At 72.7% G+C, this 15,400-nt stretch overlaps 1 protein-coding gene across 6 annotated transcripts in view; it reads left to right on the top strand.

Moving 5' to 3' along the window:
* ITSN2 (intersectin 2) overlaps positions 1 to 14,934 on the top strand; it is a 47,866-nt gene extending 32,932 nt beyond the window's left edge. For 2 of the 6 annotated variants that reach the window (XM_056824914.1, XM_056824911.1), the window contains 23 exons: positions 2,023 to 2,135; positions 2,590 to 2,696; positions 2,934 to 3,058; positions 3,142 to 3,296; positions 3,370 to 3,514; positions 3,744 to 3,949; positions 5,045 to 5,109; positions 5,429 to 5,595; positions 5,761 to 5,806; positions 5,954 to 6,075; positions 6,217 to 6,313; positions 6,389 to 6,580; positions 10,205 to 10,326; positions 10,833 to 10,939; positions 11,297 to 11,480; positions 12,303 to 12,401; positions 12,550 to 12,717; positions 12,786 to 12,995; positions 13,117 to 13,238; positions 13,692 to 13,774; positions 13,998 to 14,081; positions 14,157 to 14,330; positions 14,597 to 14,934. In XM_056824914.1, the coding sequence (XP_056680892.1) occupies positions 2,023 to 2,135; positions 2,590 to 2,696; positions 2,934 to 3,058; positions 3,142 to 3,296; positions 3,370 to 3,514; positions 3,744 to 3,949; positions 5,045 to 5,109; positions 5,429 to 5,595; positions 5,761 to 5,806; positions 5,954 to 6,075; positions 6,217 to 6,313; positions 6,389 to 6,580; positions 10,205 to 10,326; positions 10,833 to 10,939; positions 11,297 to 11,480; positions 12,303 to 12,401; positions 12,550 to 12,717; positions 12,786 to 12,995; positions 13,117 to 13,238; positions 13,692 to 13,774; positions 13,998 to 14,081; positions 14,157 to 14,330; positions 14,597 to 14,754 (3,051 nt within the window). In that variant the 3' untranslated portion in view covers positions 14,755 to 14,934. Of the gene's footprint in view, positions 1 to 2,022; positions 2,136 to 2,589; positions 2,697 to 2,933; positions 3,059 to 3,141; positions 3,297 to 3,369; positions 3,515 to 3,743; positions 3,950 to 5,044; positions 5,110 to 5,428; positions 5,596 to 5,760; positions 5,807 to 5,953; positions 6,076 to 6,216; positions 6,314 to 6,388; positions 6,581 to 7,294; positions 8,003 to 10,204; positions 10,327 to 10,832; positions 10,940 to 11,296; positions 11,481 to 12,302; positions 12,402 to 12,549; positions 12,718 to 12,782; positions 12,996 to 13,116; positions 13,239 to 13,691; positions 13,775 to 13,997; positions 14,082 to 14,156; positions 14,331 to 14,596 lie in introns of those variants that run through there. The other 4 variants (XM_056824922.1, XM_056824909.1, XM_056824919.1 and 1 more) reach the window with 2 other exon arrangements.
* The last annotated feature ends 466 nt before the right edge of the window (positions 14,935 to 15,400 follow it).

The following is a 15,400-nucleotide window of genomic DNA, read 5'->3' as shown; positions in this document are numbered from 1 at the left end:
GCTGCGCTTGGCTGCGGGGCCGGGAAGCCGCGCCCTCGCGGTCTGCCCCGGCGGGCGCCCGGCCTGGCCAGGGGCCGGCCGGGCGGGGAGCGGCGGGGCGGGGGGGCCTCCCGGGCAGTCCTGCTCGCCAGGTAAGACCCAGAGATGCGGCTGGGCGCCGGCGGGCGGCTCCCTGCCCTCTTCATCCCTCTCCCGGCCTGCTCGCTCGCTCGCTCGCCCACGCTTGGCCTCTCCCTCTTGGCCCGGCGTGCCGAGGGGCCGCGGCCGAGCGAGAGCTGGTCCCGGCTAGCTGTGCCGGGAGGGGCCGGCTCGGCTCCTGGGCCCCCGCGGTGCGAGTTCCGGTCCAGACGAAGCAGGGCGAAGGCGGAGGGACAGGGGGGCGAGGGCGGGCGGCCCCTCGTCCTCGGGCACCCCCTCGTGCGCCCAAAGCCCCAGCAGCCGGCATCGGGCCGTCGGCCCGGCAGAGGTTCCAGAGCCAGGGGCCGGGCCGGGCTGGGCTCTTCTCAGCAGGAACGCAAACGTTTTGCGGTTGGGGGGCGGATTCCTGGCTGCCCCCACAGCGAGAGTCCCCTCCAAAAGGAGGCTCTGCGTCCCGCCCTTCCTGCCCGCGGTGGCCGCTGGGTCCTGCCGGCCCCTGACAGGCCCGAGGGCTCCGCTCGGCGTCGGGCACCTCCTCCCTGGGCCCCCCTCGGGGCAGCTTCCTCTAGGAAGGGGCTGCAGCCGGCCAGAGGCCCGGGGCCTCCTCTGTCCTCTACCTCTGCCCGCCGGCCACAGCCAGGGGCCTGGCTGAGCCTCCCAGCCTCCTCGGGGGCCGCTCAAAGCTGCCTGAGCCAAGCCCTCCCCTCCCCCCCCCCCCGTGCCCCGATTTTTGCCAGGCCTCCCAGTGGCCTCCGCCGTGCTCTGCCCTCGGGGGGGCCGCCCGGTCACCGGCCCTTGAGGAGCTCTCGGGTGGCTTCTGGGAGGAGGAGCGCCTTCAGCTGCCACGAAGGCCGGACGCCGCGGGCCCGGCGGGACTCGGGCCGCCGCGGTGTGGCTGGCGGGTGGCGGGAGCGCGCCGGCGCCAGGGGGCTCCGGGCTGAGGAGCCTGAGTGGCGCTTCAGGGGGACAGGTTGGCCCTCGGGACCCGGCTAGGGGGCGCCCTGTCCTGGGGCTCCCCAGCTGAGAGGTGGGCCGGAGGGCCCCTCCCGAAGAGAGCCGGGTCGGAAAGGCCTCCCGAGGCCGGGAGCGGGTGGAGCGAGCCGGCCCGGCCTTGCGTGCCAGGCCGGGCGCCCGGAGCCCGCTCCTCGCGCGCTTTGGCCAGCGCAGCCCCGTGAGCAGACGCCGCCTTCTCTCCTGGTGGGCCGGGCCAGGGAGGAGGGAGGCTGCCGGGGGCTGGGGGAGGGGGGACCCGCCTCTGCAGGGCGTGAGAGGGGACTGGCCGGGCTCAGGGCGTCTCTGGCGAGGCGGACGAGCCGAGGATTCGATCCCGGGGCTGAAGGGAGGCGGGAAAGAGAAGAGGCTCCCTTCAAGAGCTGCGGGGCCCTCAGCCCGGGGAGGTGGGGGCTGACGAGTCCATCTCCCCCTGGGGAAACTGAGGCACACCGTGATGGCCCTCAGCAGATTTGAGCCCAGGTACTGCTGGCGCTGGGGGTGATTGGGGGAGGGGGGCCTCCCTGGGAATGGCTGCGAATCGGGTGCTGCGAGCTGACGGCCGGAGCTGGCACGGGGCGCCGGGAGCCCCCGAGAGGGCATCACTGGCCCGGACTGCCGGCTTGCGTCCGACTCGTCTTGACCCTCGTTGGGGCTTCAGCCCGCCGTGGCCTCGTCCAGCCCGTTTCACAGATGAGGAAACCGAGGCCCCCCCGCCGCTGGCGAGCGTCCGAGGCCCCCCGGGGGCCCTTCCTGGTGGAGACGCCTTCGGTGGGGGCTGGGCAGATGCGGCAGCTTCCCGCAGGGCGGGGGGGCCGCCTGAGGAGCCCCGCCCGTCTCGCCTTCCCTTCTTGGGGCCCCCGCCCTGCCCGACTGCTGCCCCTCCTTCCTCAGGAGCTGAGAGAGAACTACAACACCCAGCAGCTGGCCCTCGAGCAGCTCAACCACATCAAGCGGGAGAAGCTGAGGGAGATGGAGAGGAAGCGGGCCGAGGCCGAGGCGGCCAGGTGAGGCCGGGCGGGGCGGGGGGGGCCGAGGGCGAGGCGGCCAGGTGAGGCCCGGGCGGGGCAGGGGAGGGGCCGAGGGCGAGGCAGCCAGGTGAGGCCCGGGCGGGGCAGGGGAGGGGCCGAGGGCGAGGCGGCCAGGTGAGGCTGGGCGGGGCGGGGGGGGGCCGAGGGCGAGGCAGCCAGGTGAGGCCTGGGTGGGGAGGGGCCAAGGGCGAGGCAGCCAGGTGAGGCCTGGGTGGGGTGGGGCCGAGGGCGAGGCAGCCAGGTGAGGCCCGGGAGGGGCCGAGGGCGAGGCAGCCAGGTGAGGCCCGGGTGGGGCAGGGGAGGGGCCGAGGGCGAGGCAGCCAGGTGAGGCCCGGGAGGGGCCGAGGGCGAGGCGGCCAGGTGAGGGCGGGGGGGAGGGGGGGGGCCGAGGGGAACCCCAGACGTGCCTCTCCTGTCCTGTCCCGTCCAGGAAGGCGAAGCAAGACAAAGAGAACCTGTGGCGGGAAAGCCTGAAGGAGGAGGAGGAGGAGAAGCAGAGGCACCTGGGCCGAGAGCAAAGCGGCCAGGAGCTGCCCCGTGAGGCTGAGGGAGGGGGGGGGACAGGGGGAGGGGAGAGCGGGGTGGGGGAGAGCAGGGGGGGGGAGCGGGGGGGGGGAGAGCAGGGGGGGAGCAGGCGGGCTGGGGGGGAGCGGGGGGGGGAGCAGGCGGGGGGGGGAGAGCAGGTGGGGGGGGGAGAATGGGGGGGCAGCGAAGAGCGCAGGCCTAGGCCTCGGGTGGCCGGAGGAGGGAGGGGTCAAAGTGGGCCTCTTTCAGGGGAGCCCCTCAGTCGGGCCTCGGACCCCGACAAGTCCGCCGGCTGGGAGAGCTACCGGGCCTTGTACCCCTTCGAAGCGAGGAGCCACGACGAGATGAGCTTCAACGCCGGCGACGTGGTGCAGGTAGGAGAGCCGGCGCGCTTCCCGGCGCCGCTCGGCCCGAACGCGGCTGTGCGTGTCAGCCCGGCTCTCCTCCGCTTTCTCAGGTGGACGCCAAGAGCACGGGGGAGCCCGGCTGGCTCTATGGCCGCTTCCAAGGCCGCTGCGGCTGGTTCCCCGGCAACTACGTGGAAAGGCTGTCGGCCGGGGAAAAGCCGGCGTCGCCCAAGAAGGCCTCGCTGCCGCCGCCGGCCTCCCCCGAGTAAGTGGGGAGCCAGCGAGGGGGGCCGGGGGGGCCACGGGGCCGGGCTGAGGCGCGCCTGTGCCCCCCGCAGGTGCCGGCCCTCGGGGCAGCCCGCCGCAGACACCGACTACCAGAACGTGCCCTTCTCCGCCCTGTCGGCCGAGGCCTCCCGGCAGAAGAAGTCCGCGTTCACGCGCACGCTGTCCCCCGGATCGGCGTCGCCCGTCCACGGGCAGGTGCGCGGCCACGGGGCGGGGCGGGGAGGGGGCTCGAGCTGGTCGGCCTCTCCTGCGCCGGAACGCCGCGCCGATGGGCGCCTCGCGGGACGCTGGGACGGGAGCGCTTCACCCTCTGCCCGGGCTGGCCAGCACAGCCCGCCTGGGGCCCCGGGGCGCGCGGAACCCCCAGAGGCGAGGCTGGCTCCGGCCTGCGCCCGCCGAGTCAGCCCGGCCTCGCTCTCCCCAGGGGCAGGCGGCGGAGAGCCTGAAGGCGCAGGCGCTGTGCTCGTGGACCGCCAAGAAGGAGAACCACCTGAACTTCTCCAAGCACGACGTCATCACCGTCCTGGAGCAGCAGGAGAACTGGTGGTTCGGGGCGGCGCACGGCCGCAGCGGCTGGTTCCCCAAGTCCTACGTCCGCCTCGTGGCCGGCCCAGACGCCCGGCGGGAGGAGTGAGTGTCCGGCGGGCCAGGCGGCGGGGAAGGGCCCGAGAGGGGCGCCGGGCTGGGCGGGGGCGAGAGTGCAGGAAGGAGGCTCCACCCCGCGGCCACGAGCCCCGGCCAGGGAGGGAGCCGACGGGCGGACGGACGGACGGACGGACTAAGGCCCAGATGAATGGCCCGTGCAGGGACAGGAGGCCGCGCCGGACACCAAGGCGAGAGCGGCAAGAGCGGCCCACCTGCTCGCACCTGCAGGGGCCCATTCAGGCGCCCCTGGGCCGGCAGCTGGCGCAGGAGACCCTTGGCCTGAGGCAGAAGCCAGAGCCCCGGGGAGCCTCCTGGGTGCCCCTCCCCCCGAGCCCCTGACAGTGCCACCCCCGCCCGCCACCAGCCTCACTCTCTGCCTCTGTGTCTGTCTCTCTCCCTCCGTCTCTCTGTCTCTGTCTCTCTCTCTCTCTCTCTGTCTCTCTCTCTGTCTCTCTCTCTCTCTGTCTCTCTGTCTCTCCCTCTCTCTCTGTCTCTCTGTCTCTGTCTCTGTCTCTCTCTCTCTGTCTCTCTCTGTCTCTGTCTCTCTCTGTCTCTCTCTCTCTCTGTCTCTCTGTCTCTCTCTCTGTCTCTCTGTCTCTGTCTCTGTCTCTCTCTCTCTGTCTCTCTCTGTCTCTGTCTCTCTCTGTCTCTGTCTCTCTCTCTCTCTCTCTCTGTCTCTGTCTCTCTCTGTCTCTGTCTCTCTCTGTCTCTCTCTCTCTCTGTCTCTCTGTCTCTCTCTCTCTCTCTCTGTCTGTCTCTGTCTCTCTCTCTCTCTCTCTGTCTCTCTCTCTCTCTCTCTCTCTCTCTCTCTGTCTCTGTCTCTCTCTGTCTCTGTCTCTCTCTGTCTCTCTCTCTCTCTGTCTCTCTGTCTCTCTCTCTCTCTCTCTGTCTGTCTCTGTCTCTCTCTCTCTCTCTCTGTCTCTGTCTCTCTCTCTCTCTCTCTCTCTCTCTCTGTCTCTCTCTCCCTCTGTCTCTCTCTCTGTCTCTCTCTCTCTGTCTCTCTCTCTGTCTCTCTCTGTCTCTGTCTCTCTCTGTCTCTCTCTCTCTCCGTCTCTCTCCGTCTCTCTCATCCGCCTCCAGGCCTGAAGCCGTCTACGCCAGTGTCCAGCGGAAGCCCAGCAGTGCGGTCCCTGTGCTGGGAGAAGGTGAGGCTCTGGCGGGCCCCACTGGAGCTGTGGGGGGGCGCCAGGCTCTCCTCCTGGCTGTGAAGCGCCGAGGGCGGCCGGCTGGGTGGGCGCCTCTTCCCTGGCGCGGCCGCCGTGGTTCAGCGGCTGGACCGGAAGGCCAGCTCTAGGCCTGCACACGGGCTTCTGCTCGCACTCGGCTCCAGCCGGGCCCGGGGCGCGTCTTCCCGATCTCCCCTTCGCGAGGAGGCGCAGCGTCCTGGGGGCTGCCGCTGTCCGTGTCGGGGGCCCTCGGGGGCCGCGGCGCCCCTCACGGCGCGCCGGCCGCTCGTCCCCGCAGAGTACGTGGCGCTCTACTCCTACTCGAGCTCGGAGCCCGGAGACCTGACCTTCGCCGAGGGCCAGGAGATCCTGGTCACGCAGAGGGACGGAGAGTGGTGGACGGGGACCGCCGAGGGCCGGGCCGGCATCTTCCCGTCCAACTACGTCCGGCCGAAGGAGCCCGAGGTAGGCGCCCCCGAGGGCCCCGCCAGCCAGTGCGGACGCAGAGCCGGCCCGGCGCCTTCAGGCCCCCTGGCTCGGCCCAGGCGGCACGCGGGCTCCCGCTGCGGGGAGGAGGGAAGGGAGGAGGGCTCGCCGGGCCCCCTGACGGAGCTCTCCCTCCCCTCGCAGGGTCCGGGGAGCGCGGGCCGAGCCGGGGCCCCCAGCAGAAAGCCAGGTAGGTGGGGAGCGGGCCGGGGGCCGGCGGGGGCGGGCGGGGGCCGGCGGGGGCCAGCGGGGGCGGGCGGGGGCCGGCGGGGGCGGGGCGGGGGCGGGCGGGGGCCGCAGCCCACTCCCCGGGGCCTCCTCTGGCTCGCCCCTGCAGAGATCGCCCGGGTGACTTCGGCCTACGCGGCCTCCGGGGCCGAGCAGCTCAGCCTGTCGCCGGGGCAGCTCATCCTGATCCTGAAGAAGAACGCCAGCGGCTGGTGGCAGGGGGAGCTGCAGGTAGGGCGCCGGGCCGGCCCAGGGCCTTCTGGGTGAGATCCCCGTACGGAGGAGGACGCTGAGGCGGACGGGGCGCCGGGGCTCCTCGCCTCTGCCCGCCCCTCCCCCGCGGCTGGGCCCTCACGCGGAGCCCTTTCGCAGGCCAGAGGCAAGAAGCGGCAGAAGGGCTGGTTCCCGGCCAGCCACGTCAAGCTCCTGGGCCCGAGCGGCGAGAGAGGGACGGCGGCCCCCCAGCCAGGTAGCGCCCGGCTTCCGGCGGGGGCGGGGCAGGGCGGGGCCGGAGGGCGCGAGCCCTGACGGCGACCCCCCTCAGTGTGCCAGGTCATCGCCATGTACGACTACGCCGCCAGCAACGAGGACGAGCTGAGCTTCTCCAAGGGGCAGCTCATCAGCGTCCTGAGCCGCGACGACGCCGACTGGTGGCACGGGGAGCTGGGCGCCGCCAGCGGCCTCTTTCCCGCCAACTACGTGAAGATGACCACCGACTCGGACCCGAGCCAGCAGTGTGAGTCCCGCGCGGCGCCAGCCCCTCCCCCCTCCCTCCCACGGCGCCCGCTCCGGCCTTCCCTCGCTGCCCCGACGGCCCTGGGGGGAGTCATGCGAGGGGCCGCCGCAGGCCCGGGGGCGGGAGGGGGCCACCGTCGGCCGGACTCGGAGCTGCCCGCCTGGTGCCCTCTGCTTGCCGGGCAGCTTCTGGGGTGACTCGTTTACAGCCCACAAGTGCTGGGGGGTCCTGGGGGGGCTTTCCTCCGTGGCCGGCCTGTCCGATCGATGGCGCTAACAGTCCCTGCTTGCCCGCTGTTCCCCCTCGTGCCTGTGCCGGGCTGTGCCGGAGCCCCTCTGTGCAAGGGCCGCCCCCGCCCCACCCCTTCCCATAAAGCATTGCGGATGGCTCCTTAGAGCGCCCGCTCAGTGGGGGGGCTTGTGCCCGGCTCGAGGCTGCGGCGGGGGCCGTGCGGCTTGGCCGGGAGCTCCCCTCGGGCATCGCGGTGGGCCCTCTGGGCACAGACGAGCGAGCGCGCGCTCAGGGCACGTGGGAGGCCGCGGCGAGCCGGCCAGCGCTTCCCGGGCACCGACGAAGGACCCGTCTGCTTGGGGGCACCCCCGGGGGGGCCGCCACGCCGCTCCGCGCTCCCCGCCGGCTTCCCTGCCCGTCTGTGCGTGTGCGCGGCGGCTGCGCCGTGTCGTGTTCATTCATTGCTCGTTTGTTCTCTTTTAGGACGCGCTCTTGTCTCCCCGAAAGCGTGACAGTTCCCCAGAGACCCACTATCCTCCCGGGCCGGCCGGTCCTGCACGAGAGGCCTTCGGCGCGCCTGGGACGGGCTGGGGCGGCGGCGGCCAGGATAGTGGGTCTCTGTGTGGCTCTGACCGCTGCCCCCGCGCACAGAGACCCACTTCCTGTCCCCCCGCTTGCTCTCGCGTGCGCCGGCTTGGCTTGCTCCGGTGTTTGCTAGCGACCGGGGATCGCGGCGGGCCCTCCCCGCTGCCTGCAGGGCCTTTGTGCGCGCAGACGCCCCGGGCCTCGGTTTCCCTGTCTGTGAGGCCCCGAGTCCCTTCTGGCTCTCCAGAACCGGGCGGCGGCACTGACCCGGCCCGGGCTGTCCTGAGCGGCCGGCTGTGGCCTCCGGGAGCCTCCCGGCGTGTGAGCTCCCTTCTCTGGCCACGCTCGGGGCGGGGGGGGGGGGGCTGCCGGCCGCACCCTTGTGCCGACCCCGGTGGGGCCGCCCTTCGCCCAGAGGCGGGAAACCCCGATGGAGGCCGTTTATGCAATTCTCATGTTTACAGAGGCTTGGCGGGCGGGGGGCTGCCCGGCGCACCTCGGCCGCTGGCACGGCTGGCACCGCGGGGTGCGGACGGCCGCCTCTTCCTTCCCGCGTTGCCGACTGTCAGAACTATGCAAGCGTGTTTATTAAAGGGACGCAAAGCAGCCGCGCGTGTGTGTGTTTCTTTGCTCGCAGCCTGGAGGCGGGGCTCCTGGGGGGCCCCAAATCAGGGTGGGGCCCGGAGAGGCGGATCCTCCCCCTTTGGGTTGGCCAGCCAGTGGGGGTGCGGCGACGCGTCGGGCGGGGCCGAGGCCCCTCCCTGGCGATTGTCCCGGCCCAGCCGTCCGCCGTGCACCGAGCCCAACGGTGGCCGCGGAAGGTGGCGGCGAGGCTCCCCGGGAGGCCCTGCCTCACCCCGTGGCTTCGTCCTGCCCTTCTGGCCCCCGCCTAGCCTGTCCCCCTCATTCAGAGAGGCGTCCGGCCGCCTCGGCCTCTTCTCCGGGCCCGGCGCCGGGCTTTCCCGTCTCCTAGTCCCGAAGGTCGTCTCCGGCCCTCTGCGGAAGGGTGCGGCCGGCGCCGCGGTGCCCGAGCGGGAGGGGCCCCTCCTTTTCACCTCCGGGGGTCGCCGAGGAAGGGGGAGGGCCAGAGACCACGAGAGGCCCCTCGTCACCCAGTACCAGGGCCGGCCACGGAGCGGGGCGCAGCCCAGCAGGAGGGTCCCTGTGGGGTGCCAGGAGCAGCGGGCACCCCCGTGACGGGGGGGACGGCGTGGCCGGAGCCGGCCCGCATGTTGCCGAGGGGCCCGACAAGATGGCGCCGGCCATCCGTCTCATGGTCACTCGGGCAGTCCGGGAGGCAGAGTCCCCAGGAGGGGCGTCCGAGCGGGGCTGCCCATCCTCCCGCCAACCCAACGCCCGCAGCAGCTTCCCGGGCACCGACGAAGGAAGACGTTGGCCGACGGCTGCGCCGCCACCCTCTGCCCGGAGCAGCGGAGCCTCTGTGTCCTCCCCTGTACAGCGGGGGGCGTCGTGGCGGGAAGAAGCGAGCTGGGAGCTCCTTGGAGGGGGCTCGGCCGGGCCTCGGGGGGCCGTGGCCGCCTTGGGGGCTCCGAGCGCTCCCGGGTGTCCTCGCCAGCGGCATCGTCCCCAGCTGCCCCACCGCGTCGTTCATCGCTTAGGCCACGCACACACAGGCACACGCACACACAGGTGCGCACACGCACAGACACACGCACACACAGACACACACAGACACATGCACACACACACAGACACACACAGACACACACACATGTGCACAGACACACACACAGACACACTCACAGACGAACACAAGTACTCACACAGACACACACAGACACACACATGTGCACAGACACACGCACAGACACACGCACACACAGACACGCACACACACACGCACACACACACAGACACACACAGGCACACGCACACACAGGTGCGCACACTCACAGACACACACACACAGACACACACAGACACACGCACACACAGACACGCACACACAGACACACACAGACACACGCACACACAGACACACGCACACACAGGTGCGCACACTCACAGACACACGCACACACAGACACACACAGACACACGCACACACAGGTGCGCACACTCACAGACACACGCACACACAGACACACGCACACACAGACACACGCACACACACAGACACACGCACACACACACACAGACACACGCACACAGACACACACTGACACACGCACATGTGCACATTCACAGACACACGCACTCACACAGATGCACACGCACGCACACATCGCCACGCTCAGGCTCCCTCCGCGTGGCCCGGCCACAGCGGCTCTTCTGCCTTGGATCGATTCCAAGATGGGCGGGAAGGGCTCAAACCCTCCCCAACCAGGTCCTCCGCCGCCGCCACCCTGCGCGGGCACCTGTCTCCCCGGGCCCTCCCCAGAGAACGCTCCGCCTCGGGTAGACCGAATGGCCCGTCGTGCCCGGCCTCTCAAGCCCACGCCCGTCTCTGGGCCACATCCAACATGGCGCCTCCATCCAGTGGGCTCCGTCGGCTTCGTCTGTGGCGCCTCTCGAATGGGCCTCCCGCCTCTCCCCCTGTGATGGCCGACGGGGCCCCCGAGCCTCCGCTGCCTCCAGGGTCCGGTGCCCGGAGCTGTTTGGCGCCGCCCCCGCCTTTCCTGGCTTCTTGGCCTTCACTCCCCACCGCGCGCTCCGTGACGCGGTGCCCCCCGCCTGGCTCGCCGACCGCCCCGACACCTCCGGCTCCCCGGGCCCCTCCCCCGATCCCCGTGGCTCTGCTGCCCCCGGTGCCGGGCTCTCGCCGTGACTCTCTGTGCCCTCTGCCAGGGTGCGCCGACCTGCAGAGCCTGGACAGCATGGCGCCCGCCGAGAGGAAGAGGCAGGGCTACATCCACGAGCTGATCCGCACCGAGGAGCGCTACGTGGACGACCTGCAGCTCGTCACTGAGGTGAGGGGCCTGGCAGGGGGCTGGCAGGGGGCTGGCACAGGGCTGGCAGGGGGCTGGCACGGGGCTGGCAGGGGGCTGACACAGGGCTGGCAGGGGGCTGGCACAGGGCTGGCAGGGGGCCTGGCACAGGGCTGGCAGGGGGCTGGCACAGGGCTGGCAGGGGGCTGGCACAGGGCTGGCAGGGGGCCTGGCACAGGGCTGGCAGGGGGCTGACACAGGGCTGGCAGGGGGCTGGCACAGGGCTGGCAGGGGGCCTGGCACAGGGCTGGCAGGGGGCTGGCACAGGGCTGGCAGGGGGCCTGGCACAGGGCTGGCAGGGGGCTGGCACAGGGCTGGCAGGGGGCTGACACAGGGCTGGCAGGGGGCTGGCACAGGGCTGGCAGGGGGCCTGGCACAGGGCTGGCAGGGGGCTGGCACAGGGCTGGCAGGGGGCTGGCACGGGGGCTGGCACGGGGGCAGGGTCTAGCTAGAACCTCCTGCTGGCACCTCGCGCCGCGGGCATCCAGGTCTTCCAGAAGCGGATGGCCGAGTCGGGCCGCCTGAGCGACGGGGAGATGGCGCTGATCTTCGTGAACTGGAAGGAGATCATCATGTCCAACACGAAGCTGCTCAAGTGAGCCAGGGGAGGCCCGGGGGGGGGGTCCAGTGGGGAGGCCCGGGGGGGGGGGGAGGCCCGGGGGGGGGGGCCCAGTGGGGGAGGCCTGGGGGGGGGATGCCTGTGGGGGGGCCCAGTGGGGGAGGCCCGGGGGGGGGGGAGGCGGGGGGGGGGAGGCCCCGGGGGGGAAGCCGGGGGGGGGGGGGAGGCCCGGGGGGGGCCCAGTGGGGGAGGCCGGGGGGGGGGAGGTCCGGGGGGGGGGAGGCCCGGGGGGCCCAGTGGGGGAGGCCCGGGGGGGGGGAGGCCGGGGGGGGGGAGGCCTGGGGGGCCCAGTGGGGGAGGCCAGGGGGCGGCGCTGAGGCGGCTGTCGCGCAGGGCGCTGCGTGTGCGGAAGAAGACGGGCGGCGAGAAGATGCCGGTGCAGATGGTGGGGGACATCGTGGCGGCCGAGCTGGCCCACATGCAGGCCTACATCCGCTTCTGCAGCTGCCAGCTCCACGGGGCGGCCCTGCTGCAGCACAAGACGGACGAGGACCCCGACTTCAAGGAGTTCCTGAAGGTAGCCCCGCCGGGGTGGGCGCCCCAGAGGGGAGGGGAGAAGGGGGCGACGGCGGAACCCGAGAGGCTGCGGCTCGGAGGGAATCCCGGCCGGCGTGTGGCGGAGCAGGCGGGAGGAGGGCGCCGTGGCCGGCCTCAGTTTCCCCCTTTGTAAGAGGGGCTCCTCAGAGCTCCCAGCGGCTCCCGGGGTGGCGAGGCCAAAGCAAGGAGGCCTGCTCGGAGGAGGCTCTGTCGGGGAGGGCTCGCCGTGGCCAGCTGGACGCTTCGCTCTTTGGCCTTCGCAGCGGCTGATGCTGCGTCTGGTGCCCAGGCAGGGGAGTGGGCGGCGAGGGGCGTCCGAGGCCAGGCTGGAGCCCGGGACCCCCCCGAGCCCCAGCGGCCTTTCCAGAGAGGAAGCGGAAAAGGAAGCGGCCGGACGCTCCGGCCAGGGCCGCTGCCCTTTGCTCCGCCCCCTCCCGGCATGGCTGGCAGACGCAGAGGCGGCTCGAGAGGGGAGGCGCCGGCGGGGCATCTGCGGAGAGGAAGGGGCGGCGGCCCGGGCACCGCGGCACTGGGGGGGCGCCCGGAAGGACAGGGGTCAGCCGGCGCCGCGCAGCCTCCTCCACCCTCAGCAGAAGGAAGAACAGCCCCAGCGAGGCCCAGCCACATCCCGCCACGCGGCCCCCGCCTGGGCGTCCGGCCCTTCCCTTCCGCGCCCACAGCTGCGCTGGGCATCCCCGAGGAGACGGGCACGACGGCTGGGCGCCGGGGCGGCTCTGTCTGGCCCCAGCCCTCGCCGGGCATCGGAGCCCGCCCAACCGGCCGCCCTCTGTCTGTGCCCTAGAGGCTGGCATGTGACCCGCGGTGCCAAGGCATGCCGCTGTCCAGCTTCCTGCTGAAGCCCATGCAGAGGATCACGCGCTACCCGCTGCTCATCAGGAACGTGAGTGCCCGGGCAGGGGGCAGGGCGGGGGCAGGGCGGGGGGCAGGGTGGGGGGCAGGGCGGGGGGCAGGGTGGGGCGGGCGGGGCGGGCGGGGCAGGGCGGGGCGGGCGGGGCGCTCTGTGGCCGACCCCCCCCGCCCCGCCCCAGATCCTGGAGAACACGCCCGAGAGCCACGCCGACCACGCGGCCCTGAAGCTGGCGCTGGAGCGCGCCGAGGAGCTCTGCTCGCAGGTCAACGAGGGGGTGCGCGAGAAGGAGAACTCGGAGCGGCTCGAGTGGATCCAGGCGCACGTGCAGTGCGAGGGCCTCGCCGAGGTAAGGGGGGCCCCGGGGGGGGCCGGGGGGGCCGGGGGGCCGCGCTGAGCCCGGCTCTCCCGCAGCAGCTCGTCTTCAACTCGCTCACCAACTGCCTGGGCCCGCGCAAGCTGCTGCACTGCGGCCGCCTCTACAAGGCCAAGAGCAACCGCGAGCTCTTCGGCTTCCTCTTCACCGACTTCCTGCTGCTCAGCCACGCCAGCCACCCCCTGCCCGCCGCCGGCCCCGACAGGCTCTTCAGCGCCAGGCCCGGCGTCCAGTTCAAGATGTACAAGACGGTGAGGGGCGGGGGGGGCGGGGGGGGATGGGGGGATGGGGGGGCGGGGGGGGGCCGGCGGGGGCGTGGGGGCACCGGGGGGGCCGGGGGGGCTCAGGCCTCTGCCCCGCCTGCCCCCGCAGCCCATCTTCCTGAACGAGGTCCTGGTCAAGCTGCCCACCGACCCGTCCAGCGACGAGCCCGTCTTCTACATCTCCCACATCGACCGCGTCTACACGCTCCGCGTGGACACCGTCAGCGAGAGGTCAGAGCGGGGCCGGGGCTCCCCCTGTGCGGCTGCGCTTGACCGGCCCGGCCTTCTGTCCGTCCGTCTGTCCATCCTTCTGCCTTAGTCCGAAGCCCAGCAGCCAGGGCGTGGTGCTGGGCCTGCAGTGGGGATGACCCGAGTGCAAATGCTGCCCCCCCCCCCCCCGGCTCTCATTCTGGCCGTCCCCTTCTCCTCCGCCTGCCTCAGTTTCCTTGTCTGAGAGGCCCCTCCTGCCGCCCTGTTTACGGGTGGGGAAACGGAGGCACCCAACAAGCGAGCGCCGTGCCCGTCGGTACCCGGCTGGACTCAAACTCAGACCCGAGTCTGGCACGCAGCCACAGACCCAAAGGCTTCTGGGAGGAGGGGCCGGAGGACCCGCTGCTCTGCTCCGCTTTGGGGCGGCCGAGGTCGGGGCCTGAGGGGCACCCCCACACTGTCTCTGCCCCCCAGGACGGCCTGGGTCCAGAAGATCAAGGGGGCTTCGGAGCAGTACATCGAGACGGAGAAGAAGAGGCGGGAGAAGGCCTATCAGGGTAAGGGGGCGCCGTGCCCGCCCTGCTTCTGCCAGGCAGCCCACCAGGCCTGCCCGCGAGGCCCAAGGAAGGAGCCCCGAAAGCCTCTCGTTGGGGGGGCCGGGCTCAGCCGGAAGGGTCCTCGCCTCCCCTCTGCTCCCCGCCGGGCCCTTCCCCCAGGCCGGCTCTCCGGCTCCCTTCGGGCTCTTTGCCCCCCTCCGCCACGGCCTCTCCTTCCTCCCAGCGCGGTCGCAGAAGTCGTCGGGCATCGGCCGGCTCATGGTGCACGTCATCGAGGCGTCCGAGCTCAAGGCCTGCAAGCCCAACGGTCAGTGCGGGCTCCGGCCGGGGCTCCTCGGGGCGCTCCGCGGCCGCCCCGCCCACTCGCCCCTTCCGCCCCCAGGGAAGAGCAACCCGTACTGCGAGGTGAGCCTGGGCTCGCAGAGCTTCTGCACGCGGACGCTGCCGGACACGCTCAACCCCAAGTGGAACTTCAACTGCCAGTTCTTCGTGCGGGACCTGCGGCGGGACGTGCTGTGCCTGACGCTCTTCGACCGCGACCACTTCTCCCCGGATGGTGGGGCCCGCGGGGGCGGGGCGGGGGGCGGGGCGGGGCCGTGGCGGGGCGGGGGGGGCCGTGGCGGGGCCGGGCGGGGCGGGGGGGGTGCCATGGTGGGGCGGGGCAGGGGGGGCCATGGTGGGGCCGGGCAGGGCGGGGGGGAGCCATGGTGGGGCCGGGCGGGGCGGGGGGGGCCGTGGTGGGGCGGGGCGGGGGGGCGGGGCGGGGGGGGGCCGGGGCGGGGCAGGGGGGGCCGCACTGCCACGGCCGCTGTTCCTTGGCAGATTTCCTGGGCCGCACCGAGATCCCGGTGGCTGCCATCCGGTCGGAGCAGGAGGGCCGCGGGCCCAGCACGCGCCGGCTGCTGCTGCACGAGGTCCCCACCGGGGAGGTGTGGGTCCGCCTGGACCTGCAGCTCTTCGAGCAGAAGCCCCTCCCGTAGGGCCGCGGGCGGCCGAGCTCTGCCCTCCCAGAGGCCCCGGCGCGAGGCTGGACGGCCAACCCTGGGAGCTCCTGGCCCGGAGCGGCCCCCTCGGGCAGCGCTCGGCCTCCGCTCTGCGAGCGCCGGGTTCGGGGACTGTTTCGGGGGGACGTTTGACAAATAAATAGAACGCAGATGGCAGGTCGGGGTGCTGGTGTTGCTGCAGTGGGGGGAGGACCCGGGTTCAGATCCCGCCGCAGACGCTCCCCAGCCGGGTGGCCCTGGGCGCGTCACACCCCCTCATCTTGAGCCCCAAATGTGGTCGTCGGCGACGGCGGCAGGAAGACGGCACCGCAGAGTGGGCGACGCGAGCCCACGGGCAGCTGTCTGGGCAGTGCCGTGCGGGCGTCGGGGATCTGCCTGGTTCGTCTCGCACCCGGGGGACCCCCTCGGGCCCCCGGGGCGACGCCATTTCAGCGTGGGGGGCACAGGGGAGGCCCCTCCCGAGAGACCCTGGGTGGCAGGGCCTGTGCTCCGGGGAGGGCCCAGAGAGGGCAGACAAGTGACTCGTGGGCGACAGTGAAAACGCTTTATTGGACCGGCCCCCCCGGGTTCCCCCAGATGCCGTCCCGTCGCCTCCGAGCAGGGCCAGAGCCGGGCTCTCCCG

This window comes from Monodelphis domestica, chromosome 1, assembly GCF_027887165.1.
Source record: "Monodelphis domestica isolate mMonDom1 chromosome 1, mMonDom1.pri, whole genome shotgun sequence".
Classification (NCBI taxonomy): Eukaryota; Metazoa; Chordata; class Mammalia; order Didelphimorphia; family Didelphidae; genus Monodelphis; species Monodelphis domestica.
Note: the sequence above shows the minus strand (reverse complement) of the source record. Positions and strands in the feature narration are given on the sequence as shown.